The sequence below is a fragment of the Sciurus carolinensis genome, chromosome 18 (genome assembly GCF_902686445.1).
Source record: "Sciurus carolinensis chromosome 18, mSciCar1.2, whole genome shotgun sequence".
NCBI classification, from domain to species: domain Eukaryota; kingdom Metazoa; phylum Chordata; class Mammalia; order Rodentia; family Sciuridae; genus Sciurus; species Sciurus carolinensis.
The window spans coordinates 7694924-7707677 of record NC_062230.1 but is presented as its reverse complement, the minus strand read 5'-3'; the positions used below and the strand labels follow the sequence as shown (position 1 = coordinate 7707677).

Below are 12754 nucleotides of genomic sequence, written 5' to 3'. Positions count from 1 at the left end.
ATTACCTTCTAAGACGTTTTCCCCACAAGATACACATTTGTTTGTTTCCTTGCAGTGCTGGGGACCGAACCCAGGGTCTTGAGCATCCTGCGCAAATACTCTACTCACTGAGCTCCCCGACCCCAGCCCACTGACACCTGGCTTGCTCATCTCCATATTTGCCTGTGTCTACCTGCATCCTGTCCAGTACTCTGTACTATCCATCTTTTAAGTTTTTGTCAGCGTGACAGTCATGGGTGTGAACTCTCCAGCCTGCCCCTATTCGCCACCACGGAAGCAGGTGTTTTCCCGGTTGGTGGTTTTGTTTACTGTTTCCCTTAGTCCTAGAGAAGCAGGACATCTTTTCAAATATCTGTCAGCTGTCTGAATTTCCTCCTTGATCATCTTCTGCCGTTCTTTGTGCACCGCCATTTCCCGTCCTCCCTTTTCCTGGACTCTCTGGGGACCTCTGCCCCCGTTGCCAGTTATAGAATTTTAGGTTTGAAATGCTTTTCTGTGGAATTCTGCAGACAATGTTCAACCGCCTTTTAGAATCTGTGGTTGCTATTGAAAAGTCCAATGCCATGCTGATTCCTGATCCTTAGTAGGTGACCTGCTCTTTTCCGGCTGAAAGTCTTTCGGATCTTCCCTTCGCCCTATACTCTAAAATTTCCCGATGTACCCTCTCCTGGGTCTCTGCATTCATCCTACTTAGGCACCTTTTAATCTAGGGACTTGAGTATTTCACTGGCGGGACATTTTCTGGGTGTTTTTCTTTTCCTTTGTTCTCGCTTTTTGAACTATTTTTGTTGGATGGGGAGACTTCTCAGATTCTTCCTCCAAGATTCTCTTCTTTCTTTATCTCTTATTTTCCTTTGAATTCAATTGATCACTCTTCTATTGGCTTTTTAATTTCAACTCGTAACTTTAATTTCTCAGGGCTTTCTCTTGTTTTCTGGTTGTCGGTTTTTCATGGCTTCCTCCGAATGCCAAGGGAGGAGGGCCGGGGGGTGTCAGAGTGGCCTGGTCTCCTCACTGTGCCCTTCCTCTCTCCCCTGAGGGCAGCCTCTGAGGTCCCTCATGGCTCCTCCAGTTTGGACTCTGGTGTTGCTGGCGGGGGCTGCCTGGGGCCAGGGTCCCTTGCTCGCCCCTGTCTGGTAAGCTGGGCTCAGAGGTGGGTGATGAACCAAGGGGCGGCTGGGGTGGCTCTGAGGAACCCTGAAGGGGCAGGCAGAGGCCTGGGAGGGAGGCAGGGAGCCTGATGGGATGGGGAGAGGTTAACCTATGAACCGGAAGAGCACCGACCCTTCAACCCCAGAGCCAGGAACTGGGGAGAAACGAAGGAGGGTACAGAGCAGAGGAGACAGATTGAGCCGGGAAAGGACAGGCAAGTCGGGCCCTCTGAAGTCAGACAGAACTCAGAGTAGGTCCAGATGACAGGTGAGACTTCAAATGGAAGGCCTCAAGAAGTCATGATTGGTGCTGTGTGTGGTGGTACATGTCTGTAACCCCAGTGGCTCAGGAGGCTGAGGCAGGAGGATCACAATTTTGAGGCCAGCCTCAGCAGCTTAGCGAGGTCCTAAGCAACTTAGCAAGACCCTGTTTCTAAATAAAAAATAGAGGGCTGGGGAGATAGCTCAGCTGGTAGAGTGCTTGCCTTACAAGCACAAGGCCCTGAGTTCGATCCCCAGTACCGCCAAAAAAAAAAAAAAAAAAAAATAGAAAGGGCTGGGGATGTGGCTCAATGATTAAGTACCCCTGGGTTCAATCCCTGGTACGGGGGGAAAAAAAAGAAGATGGTTGATGTGGTGTCTTGGGGCTTATGGTGGGGGTGGAGAGGTGGGGTTTGAACAAGCTGTACTTGAACAAAGAAAAGAAAGTGCTGTTCTATGTGGGGCAGGGTCCTCTCTGTGCAATGGGTAAGATTAGGAGGAAGGATCAGGGAGCATCTTTGTTGCCCAATTAAATGTTCAGTTGGATGTAGCTGGAGAGACCTATCACCCAGTACCCGCCAGCAACTGGGGTCCGTGCATCCCTACTCTCTGGGCGAAAACTTGAGATATATATATAAAAGATCTCAGCCCAAAGGAAGGAGACCTCAGGGTGAAACCCAGACACTGTGTGAGCTTTCCCATACATGGGGAGCCTGGTCTGCCCCCAGCGGAACACACAACAGCAGGTGACCTGGGGGTGAGGGAGCCAGCGGGATGGGAGGAGCTAAAGAGGCCTGGTTTTTAGGAGATGGAGAAGAGGGGAAGAGGCTGTGGGTGACCTTCCCGAAATCTTCAAGAAGAAAATACGCATAAACACTGACAAGCCGCAGGGAAAAGAGAGAGAAAAAAATCCCTAAATGACACCTCAGCGAACTCACGAGTCTTCTAATTCTCAGTAACGACAAGAATGATATTTTTGCTTTTTCCAAATCAATCCCAAGGACACAGAAGCCCCTGGATTTGAATTCGGTTTCTCACCGCAGCCCAAGAGACAACTGTGAGTTGGAACCCGGATGACCCAGGCCTCCTCTCCCTCCCCAGGACTGAATGCCAGTCACTAGCCCAGGGGTGGCCACCTGGGGCGTCCTCGGGGCAGGGTGATGGAGTAAACATGGGGCAAATGAGCGCAGGGCCGCGTTGGACGACAGAGGGCAGAAGGAACCGTGGAGAAGCAGAGTCCAGCCTGCCTGCAAGAGCCTCCCGTTTATGACCTTCGACCCTTGTGGTTTTGCCCACCCCATTCCCCAGCCCTGAATTTCTCCCCGAAGAGACGACGTCTCCCAAATCTGTGCTTTGGACCCCCAATCTTAATGACAGCCTTCTCTAAGTTTAGTGACCCTGATGACCTCCATCTCCCCGTGGCGCTGCGGTCTGGCCCCTGCCCTTTGCCCTCTGCCCTCTGCCCTCTCTGAGGCCTCACAGAGGCTCTTTCTCCCCAGCCATTCTCTCCCAGTGTGACTTTGAGGATAGCTCCAAACCCCTCTGTGACTGGTCCCAAGAGTTCACCGATGATGGGGACTGGACTCGAGCAAATGGTCCCTCCCCATCTGGCACCACTGGGCCCCCCGGGGGGTACCCTAATGGAGGTGAGGGGCGTGTGGGAAAGCCTCAGATTTAGGGAGTGCAGATGGGGGGCAGCAGGGAGGTGGGCATGGGCCCAGATACATGAAGGGAGAGGCTGCTGCTGGGGTCTCTGGCACACCTGGGCTCTGAGCAGGGGTGGGTGGGAAGCCTTGGGGACCCAAGGCTTCAGCATCCTGGGCTCCGCCTTCCCCAGAGGGCTACTACCTGCACATGGATTCCAACAACTTCCGTCAGGGCGGAGTGGCCCGCCTGCGCAGCCCCGACCTCTGGGAGCCAGGCCCGTTCTGCGTGCGCTTCGCCTACCACATGTTCGGGCTGTCCTGGGGCTCCTGGCTCCGGCTGCTGCTGTTCATGGGCAAACAGAGCAACCGCCCCAAATTGCTCTGGAAGCACACAAATACCCAGAGCCCGTCCTGGATACCCACCTCTGTCGCCGTGCCCGCAGGACTCAACCTGCCTAGCTGGGTGAGGCCGAGGGAAGACCCAAGGGCCATCTGTGGGGGGGCAGAGGGGGTGCCATGGGTGTTGGAGGGCCCAGAGGGCGGGCTGTGGCAAGGAGGGGGTGTGGGGTCCCATCCATCTGAACTCAGGGAAATCAGGAGTTAAAGGCAAAGGGACAGGAGGCCTGGCCAAGAGGCTCACAGAATCAGGGGTTCCCTGTCTCCCCTCCTGCAGTTAACGTTTGAGGGGATGAGGGGCAACACTCCCTACTTGGACATCTCTCTGGACGCCCTCGCTATCCATCGGGGAACCTGCAATCGGAGTGAGTCCCTCTCCCTCCCTCTCCCATGCTTCTCTCTTCCTGGTCCCCGCAAATCTCTCCTGGCTCAGCACCCAGGACCCGGGTTTCTCACGAGCCAAGGGGGCTGTCTTCCTTCTGCTCCCTCACCCCACACCTCTGATTCCCGAAGTAGCCAGGTGCTCTCCTAACATGGAGTTGTGGGGCTACCTGGTCTCAAGTGACCAACCAGCCTGGTTTTCCCTGGGCTGTTCCCGTCTTAGCACTGAAAGTCCTGCACCTCAGAAAGCCCTCCCTTCCGAAAAAACCTGGACATAAGGTTACCTCCATGATCCAAGTAGTATTAGCCCTCTCAACTGACAGTAGAGGTTGGAGGGAAGAAAATTCAAGAAAAAAAAAATTCCAGAAGCTGGGTGAAAGAATCAACACTCATTAAGCACAGGGACTGAGGAAATGGTCCACGCTCGTGATCTAATTGACAACTCCAGGAGGCAGATGGGCACTGTCATTCCCAATTTATAGATGAGAAAACTGAGGCTTGGGCAGGTTAACTTACCTGTGCCAGGATCACGACCCATAGGCGAGGGGCCGGGTCTGGCTGGAAAGCCTGCATGGCTCATCATAGGACTGAGACTGGAACTCAGAATTCAGACTCCAGCCTGAGGCCTCCCTTTCTGAGCTGCCTTCTTTCTCTACCTTCAGTCTGCATGATGCAAATGTGCAGTTTTGACACTATAAATGATCTCTGTGGCTGGAGCTGGATCCCGTCTTCTTCTGGGGCCAAGTGGACACAGAAGAAGGGGTCATCGGGGAAGCAGGACGTGGGACCTAAGGATGACTTTTCCAATCCTGGGAGTGAGTACTGGTTATGCTTCTGTCCTTGGGCTTTCTGGGCTCTCGCGACCTCTGCACACCCTAAAATAACTGCCTTGGGACCCTCTAGGTGAACCCAGGCAGCCTCAAGCCTCAGGTTTCACAGCAAGAAGCATGCTCCAAGCACCTCAGCCTTCCCCTCTAGCTCCATCTGGTGGACTCAGCACAGCCTGCTCTTACCTCCTTTCCTGGCACCTTTCATTCCTTCATTCATTCACTCCATATTTTTTTTTTCATTCACTCCATATTTACTGAGCACCTACAATGTGCCCAGCAGTGTCTTCAGTCCTTGAAAATTAGTATGCAAAATAGAGAGGGAGTGGTGTTGGTGGGGAAAGGGGAGACAGTTACCAAAACAAAGAAGTAAATTACATAGTTTTGGTGTGACAAGTGCTTTGGGAAAAGTAAGTTGAATAAGGGAAGGGATTAGAAGTTCAAGGGTAGGAAAGTTGTGAATTTTAACTAGGGTGACCTGGATAGGTCTCAACGGGTCACAGTTGAACACACTTGAAAGAGTTGAGGGAATGAGGCATGAAAATATTGGGAGTGTGGAAGAACATTCCAGGCAGAGAGCCAGCCATGCAAAGGCCCTGAGGTATCCCAGGTCAAGGGGGAAGAAGGGATTTGGAGTAGTGGGATGAGCTCAGATCACAGGAAGGGCAGATCATGCGGAGCCTCGAAGGCCATTGTCAGGACTGTGGCCTTTATTCGTGTGATGGGGAGCCTTTGCAGGATTTGGAGCAGTGGGGTGATGTGATCTTATTTTATTTATTTATTTTATTTATTTCTAGTGCTGGGGATGGAACCCAGGGCCTCTCACACTCTAGACAAACGCTCTACCACTAAGCTACAGCCGGGTCCCCTCACTTTGTGTTGAGAAGCCACTGAAGCGAACCCACAAGGGTAGCCAACCCAGGACATTTAGGAGGCTTGAGCAGGAATCCAGCAACACAGCCTTCCTGTTTTCCACCCATTGCTATATCACGCTTCTTTTCCCATCACCTCTCTGTTCTCTTGCCTGGGTTTTTTCTCCCTCTTTCTGCTGTTCACTCCTTCCTTTTCTCTCCCCTCTCATCTCCTTCCTCAATCTTCTCCACACAGTCTACATTTCCAAGCCCTCAGGACCCAGCTTCGTAGGTCAAACAGAGATGATAGGCCCTCATTTCCTTTCTGAGTATACGCTTCTTGTTTCTTCTCAGTCCCTTCCTTCCTTCCGCCTGATCATTTCCACATTTTCTTTTCTTCTCCACCTTTCCCTCCTCCAGCTTCCTAAGTGTCCACTCCAAGTCCTCCTTCCTCAGATCTCTTCTTGCTGCCTGAAGCTTGCCTTCTAGACAGATCTTGAGAATCCCTCACTCGCATCTTCATCAGAAGCCCTTGGAGGGTCCCCCTGCCAGTTCGCCTTTGCATCCCTCAGCACTTGGGATCGCGTCCCATGCCTAGCAGTTTCAATAAGCGCTGATTGGTTTTCTTTTAGTTCTATTTCTCTTCCATCTTGCCTGTTTCCATATAGATAGAGTATAGATATATTTTCTTTCTTTTTCTTTATTTACATTTTTTGGTATGAGGGTACTTTGCAACTGAGCCACGTCCCCATCTTTTTTTTTTTTTTTTTTTTTTTTTTTTTTAAGGTAGGGTCTCACTAAGTTGCTGAGGCTGGCTTTGAACTCGCGATCCTCCTGCCTCCGCTTCCCCAGCGGCTGGGATGACAGGCGTGCACGACCCGCCTGGCTTCTCTCTCTCTCTTTTTAAATTTCTTCTCCTCTCCCGTTTCTCTTGGCTCCTTGCTTTCTCATTCAGTTCTGCCATTCCCTTTCTTTAAAGTTGTTTCCTTTCTTTTCTCCGCTCTCCCTCCCCGGCCTCTTCCCTCCACTTGAGCCTCCTCCTCGGCTTCCCCCAAGCCTGCACGCCTTGCCTAGCCCGTGGGCACCCGCGCTCACCTAGGCGGAGGCAGTTGGACAGGGATGAACGCATGCGCGGTCCGCACGCGTCTGCCGCCGCTTCCCTCTCCCGGCTGCTAGTTGCGTCACGGAGTGAAGTCCAGGCTGATTGGCTGCCTGAGTTGGCAGGAGGGGCGTGGGGTGGGGACCTGCCTGCCCTGCGGCGTCAGACTAGTCCCCCAACTTGTGCTGATTGGCTGCGTAAAAGAGGGCGCCAGCAGTCAGCACCCCAAGGACGGGATTTCAGAGGTTGCTTCTGGCAACACCACGTCCTTACCTAGTGCAAGCACTCCAGGGAGGGTTCGAGACCTCAGTCAGTCGTGACGCGGGTGTGGGCCCACCTTTGCGCTGCCTGATTCCGGTGGCTGTTAAGGGTTCCCCAGGACCAAGTCTCATCTCACGTGGGGTCCTACTACTCCTGCGTCATATTCACTTCAACACCAACCATCCTACCTTATAGGCCTTTTCTTTCACAGGTGGCTTCTACATGCTCCTGGACCCCAAAAATGCAAAGCCGGGGCAGAAATCTTCCCTCCTGAGTCCCCCGAGCCGCTCCACCGGCTGTCTGACCCTTTCTTTCTACTATATCCTGCGGAACCGGTCTCCTGGCGCAGCCCTCCTGGTCTACGCTTCGGTCTTGGGTTAGCGGGGGCAATGAATTTGCACCAACCTGGATGCATCTCCGAGGGTTGGGTCGATGAGGAAATAAGGGGAGGGGAGGAGGAATGTCTCAAGGTCTAGGGTATGTGGGAGATTTTCCATGATGTGGAAATGAGAAGGACATTGGATAGAAAAATAGATAAATGTGCCAGGAGAGGGAGAGATAATAGTTTGCATTTGGGGCAACGTTGCTTAAATATTCTTTCTGCAACTCATCCTTCTGGGTCTAGATTTGAAGTCATTTCTCAGTCCTTCTAAACTCACTTCTCTCGCCTATTTTTCCATTGTAGGCAGCATCCGGAAACACACACTTTTTTCAGGACAACCTGGACCCAACTGGCAGCCTATTTCTGTCAATTATACAGGACCAGGACAGATACAGGTACAGAGGAGCAAGGGGTCAGGTCTTTGCACATGGTAGGTACCTGCAAAGCACCAGGAGCAGAGGGTCTGGGTCTCTGAATGAAATAACATCAGATCTGGAACCAGGCACTGTGGCCCATGCTGTAATCCCAGCAGCTAGGGAGGCTGAGGCAGGAGGATTGTGAGTTCAAAGCCAACCTAAGCAAAAGTGAGGCACTAAGCAACTCAGCGAGACCCTGTCTCTAAGTAAAATTCACAATAGGGCTGGGGCTGTGGCTCAGTGGTAAAGTGCTCCTGAGCTCGATCCCCAGTACCTACCCCGCTCCAAAAAAAAGATCAGATCCAGCTTTGGACGGGTGAGAGTTTGTCCTGTGTACTTACTCCAGGTCCATTCTCTCTCTCTCTCTCTCTCTCTTTTCAGTTCGCTGTGGTGGGTGTGTTTGGAAAGATCCCAGAGCCAGCAATAGCAGTGGACGCAGTCAGCCTTGCTCCCTGTGGGGGTGAGCGCAGGGCCCTGGGAGGCCCCCTGGAATTGGCGATGGTAGGGACAGCAATGGGAACACTGCCCCAGTTTCTCAAACCTCCCTCTGGACCTACTAGACAGCTTTCCTCAGTGTGACTTTGAGGACAGAGCCCATCCCTTCTGTGACTGGACCCACACACCCGAAACTGGCGGACACTGGTCCTGGGGAAGTAAAACTATTCTCAGCAACGTCAAAGGCCTTGTGGGTGAGTCCTCTTATCAAGGTGAGGAGATTGAGGACCTCTTGACTCCATGTAGTGCTGAATCTGCGGTTGATGGAGGACCTTGGAGGTGGTGGAGATCAGCCAGCAGTGTTTATTGGGAAACTGCTGTGGGGCCCAGGGCTGAAGAGGTGACAGAGTAGACTCAGTTGAGGATGCTCATGACTGTGGGATTACCGAAATTCCCTAAGAAATCTAGACCTCCCGCTTCATTAAGTCTCAGCCTTCAAAACCTACTCTCTCGTATCTCAGCCAAGACATTTATGGGTGCTGCCAACAATGGAGTCTGGGCTGCAGGTTTGGTTTTTCCGTTTTTTTGTTTTTTTTTTTTTTTCTGTATTCTCCAATTAGAAATCCAAAGAGAGCAGGAAAAAATGCCATCATATGGGGCGTTTGGTTGCTTGCTCAGATGCCCACTTGGAAAGCCAGGAATTTCTATAGCAGCAAGTCCACTTGTCCTGGGTGGGCGTCTCATCTTGCCCGTTCCCCTCTTTTGCTCAGGCGATCATTTTGTCTACTTTGAGGCGGACAAACTCTCCAAGCCAGGGCAGTCTGTCAGGCTGATGAGCCGGCCCTTCTGTGCCCCTGGGGATGTCTGTGTGGTGTTTTCTTACCACATGGCCGGCACCGGAGAGGGCTCTACACTCATACTCCTGCTGGGCAGCCCTGCCGGCAGTTCTCCCGTTTCTCTGTGGAACCGCGTTGGGGCTCAGAGCCCTAATTGGCTGAATGCTTCGGTCACCATCTCTTCAGGACGTCGACAGCCCATGCAGGTGAGAGGTGGAGAGTGGGCCCTGTGTGTGTCTGCGTGGTGCGTGGTAAGGGGTTCAGGGCTGGGTATGGGACTGAGAAAAGGCGGAAAGGGAGCAGAGAAGAGAATGAAGGGCCTGGGGTGGGTTGGACCATGGAGGGGCCAACAAGGTGACATTTTGGCAGAGGATGAGCCTGGCAGACTTGTTTTCATTTCTCACTTCAGCTGATTTTTGAGGCTGTCCGGGGAAGCAACCCTGCTTTTATTGTTGCTGTGGGTTTCATCGCGATCAATCAAGGTTCCTGTCCAGGTAAGATGAAACTCGAGGCCCCAGGAAGGATGCCACCCCCTGGGATGACCACCTTGGACTAGCAAGTCCTTTTGTGCCAAGGTCTCACACAGCAGATGTGGGTTTCTCTGTTCTTCCCACCTCTACTGTCCTCGTACCGTCAGGATGCTTGTTTGAGTGAAGGTGTCTGACGCCATGATCTCTGGGGCTGCATCCAGAACGCCTCCCCTTGTGATCCTACTGGCAAGACCTGTAGCCGTGTCACTTTTCCGCCTCCTATTCATTTTTGTTTCCCGAACCTGGCACAATAGCAGGTGTATGTTGGGAGCACTGTGTGTTGAGTGTTTGTTAAGTAGTGAAGTTGGGGGTTGTGAGTGGAAGGAGAGTGGGTCCTTCTGAGCCCACCCACTTCCGCTGGTGTGAAGGGAATGATGGCGTGGCGGGTGGTATGATTTTGAGTGAATTCCAAGGATTTGTTTTGTTTGTAACAACAGTACCAACAGGACTTTCTACCACATCTCCGGCTTCATATACTGGATCATCTGGAGCCACAGAGAAACCCACTGAAACCACGGTAGAGACCACCACCCCCACAGAGAAACCCACTGAAACCACGGTGGAGACCACCACCCCCACAGAGAAACCCACTGAAACCACGGTGGAGACCACCACCCCCACAGAGAAACCCACTGAAACCACGGTGGAGACCACCACCCCCACAGAGAAACCCACTGAAACCACTGAGGAGACCACCACGCCCACAGAGGAACCCACCGAAACTACCGAAGAGACCACCACCCCCACAGAGGAACCCACTGAGGAGATCACCACTGCCACAGAGGAACCCACCGAAGCCACTGAGGAACCCACTGAGGAGACCACCACCCCCACAGAGGAACCCACTGAAACCACTGAGGAGACCACCACCCCCACAGAGGAACCCACTGAACCCACTGAGGAGACCACCACCCCCACAGAGGAACCCACTGAACCCACTGAGGAGACTACCACCCCCACAGAGGAACCCACTGAACCCACTGAGGAGACCACCACCCCGACAGAGGAACCCACTGAGGAGACCACCACCCCCACAGAGGAACCCACCGAAACCACAGAAAAGCCCTCAGCTTGTACAGAAGAATCCTGCCCCAGTACATCTGAATTGCCCTCTGGACCCTCAGACTTGCTAAAGCCTCCACACATTCATAAGACCACCACCACCCCGACCACCACCACCCCAACCACCACCACCCCGACCACCACCACCCCGACCACCACCACCCCGACCACCACCACTCCGACCACCACCACCCCAACCACCACCACCCCGACCACCACCACAACCTCCACCACCACCACCACAACTACAACCACTACCACCACCACCACCACCACCACCACCACTACCACCACCACCACCACCACAACCCCTAGCACTACCACAGGTATGTGGGGATGGAACCTGGGCCAAAGAGCTGAAAGTAAGAGGCAGCGAGTAGGACAGTCAGGGAGAGGAATTCTTCCTGTGGAAAAACTGCCTTCTTAGCGGGAAGATGGGCTAGTCCCATCTCTCCAAAGATGGCAACTTCGGCAGGTGCCCCCAGAGCTGGAGGGACACCGGGCAGGTGGGTGGAGGCGGGTGGGAACCAGCTCTCGGCTCTCTTCCTGTCCTCCTTGTGTTTAATGGGGGTGTAGTTCATATGCCCTACAACTCACCCCCCACCCCACACACACACATACTTTTTTGGGTGCTGGGAATTAAACCTAGCGCCTCATACCTGCTAAGCATACGCCCTACTACTGAGCTACATTCCTGGCCCCTCACCCTTTTAAAGTGTTTAATTTCATGGTTGGAACATATTCATAAGGTCGTGCAACTAGTCCTCCATTCTTTCTCTTTAAATTTTTAAAATTATAGGTGGACACAGTACTTTTGTTGCATTGATTTATTTGTGTGAAACCCGGTGCCTCACACACGCTAGGCAAGTGCTCCACTGCTGAACCACACCCCCGGCCCCCAGTATTCCTTTCTTTTTTTTGTGTGTGTGTGGTGCTGGGGATCAAACCCAGGGCCTTGTGCTTGCAAGGCAAGCACTCTACCGACTGAGCTATCTCTGCAGCCCAGTATTCCGTTCTTATTCTAGACATTTTTTTTTTTTTTTTCTCATCCCAGAAAGAAACCCCATACCCTCTAGCTGTTACTCCTCATCCCCTCTTCCCAGTCCCTGATGACACGAATCTCCTTTCCGTATCCCTGGATCTGCCTGACCTGGACATTTCATAAATGGAATCCTTTGTGAGCCTTTGTGCCTGGCTTTTGTCACTGAGCACGATGTCCTCAAGGTCTATCCATGTCGTAGCTGCGTATTCCTTTTGCTGGTGGGACAACATGGGCCTACTTCTTAGAGGGGAACTTGAGTTCAGGGGTCGGGGTGAGACAGAAAGGCCCTGGGAACAGCTCCAGAGTGAAGATTTGATGAGGCTGTGTTTTGCCTTTAGTGAAGTGCGCCCCAGGGGCCCACTATGAATCCTGTGCCTGCCCTGCGTCCTGCAAGAACCCCAAACCCAACTGTGATGTGCTCTGCCAGCCAGGCTGCATCTGTAACCCTGGATTTTTGTTTAGTAACGACACGTGCATCAATGCCTCTTCCTGTGATTGCTTCTATGGCAACAGCTTCTACAAGGTAAGTCCCTGGGATGCTGATTCCCCTGAGGGAGACTGATGGCGGAACACCTGGGTCCTCCCTGCCTCTGTGCCCCCCGCCGCCAGGAGATGAACTTGGATCCTCCTGAGGCAAAGTCGTGGCTACACAGTGGCAGAGTCCATCATTCGACATGTGTTTTGTTGTTATTTTGGTTTTGTGGTGCTGGTGATCAAACTCAGGGCCTCACTCAAGCGAGGCAATTGCTTCACCACCGACCTACACCCCCGGCACTCGCCTCTGTTCATACCATAAATCTTGGGTAGGGGCCCGTTTGGGCACACTGTGATGTTAGGTTGTGCTGATGAGCCAGTCAACAACAAAATACGCGGCGAGAGTTCTAGAATTCTCTTCTGCCAAAGAAACTTGCAAATCCTGAAATCTTGATAGGCTCAAAAGACAGAAGCTGCTAAGTGTTCTCGCCTCCCTGAATTGAGGGTCTGGCTGGGGAGACTGCTTAGAATAAAGCTCCAGAGGGAACATGCGGTGGGCCAGAGCTGTTCGGTAGGAATGGCACATGGGTCATTTTATGAAGCCACCATGAGAAAGCGTAAGGGATGGGGCTGGTGGTATAGCTCAGTGGCAGCACACACAAGGCCCTGGGTTTGAGCCCCAGCACCATTGGCAGGGGGAAAAA

The 12754-nt window shown here is 52.7% G+C and overlaps 1 protein-coding gene across 1 annotated transcript in view; it reads left to right on the top strand.

Moving 5' to 3' along the window:
- The first annotated feature begins 1059 nt into the window (after window positions 1–1059).
- Zan (zonadhesin) overlaps window positions 1060–12754 on the top strand; it is a 32919-nt gene continuing 21224 nt past the window's right edge. Inside the window, 14 exon segments of the mRNA XM_047534151.1 lie at window positions 1060–1102; window positions 2404–2469; window positions 2912–3058; window positions 3250–3521; window positions 3732–3819; window positions 4498–4650; window positions 7085–7249; window positions 7559–7650; window positions 8053–8131; window positions 8232–8378; window positions 8877–9148; window positions 9352–9436; window positions 9910–10545; window positions 11915–12099. Of these exon segments, the coding sequence (XP_047390107.1) occupies window positions 1060–1102; window positions 2404–2469; window positions 2912–3058; window positions 3250–3521; window positions 3732–3819; window positions 4498–4650; window positions 7085–7249; window positions 7559–7650; window positions 8053–8131; window positions 8232–8378; window positions 8877–9148; window positions 9352–9436; window positions 9910–10545; window positions 11915–12099 (2430 nt within the window).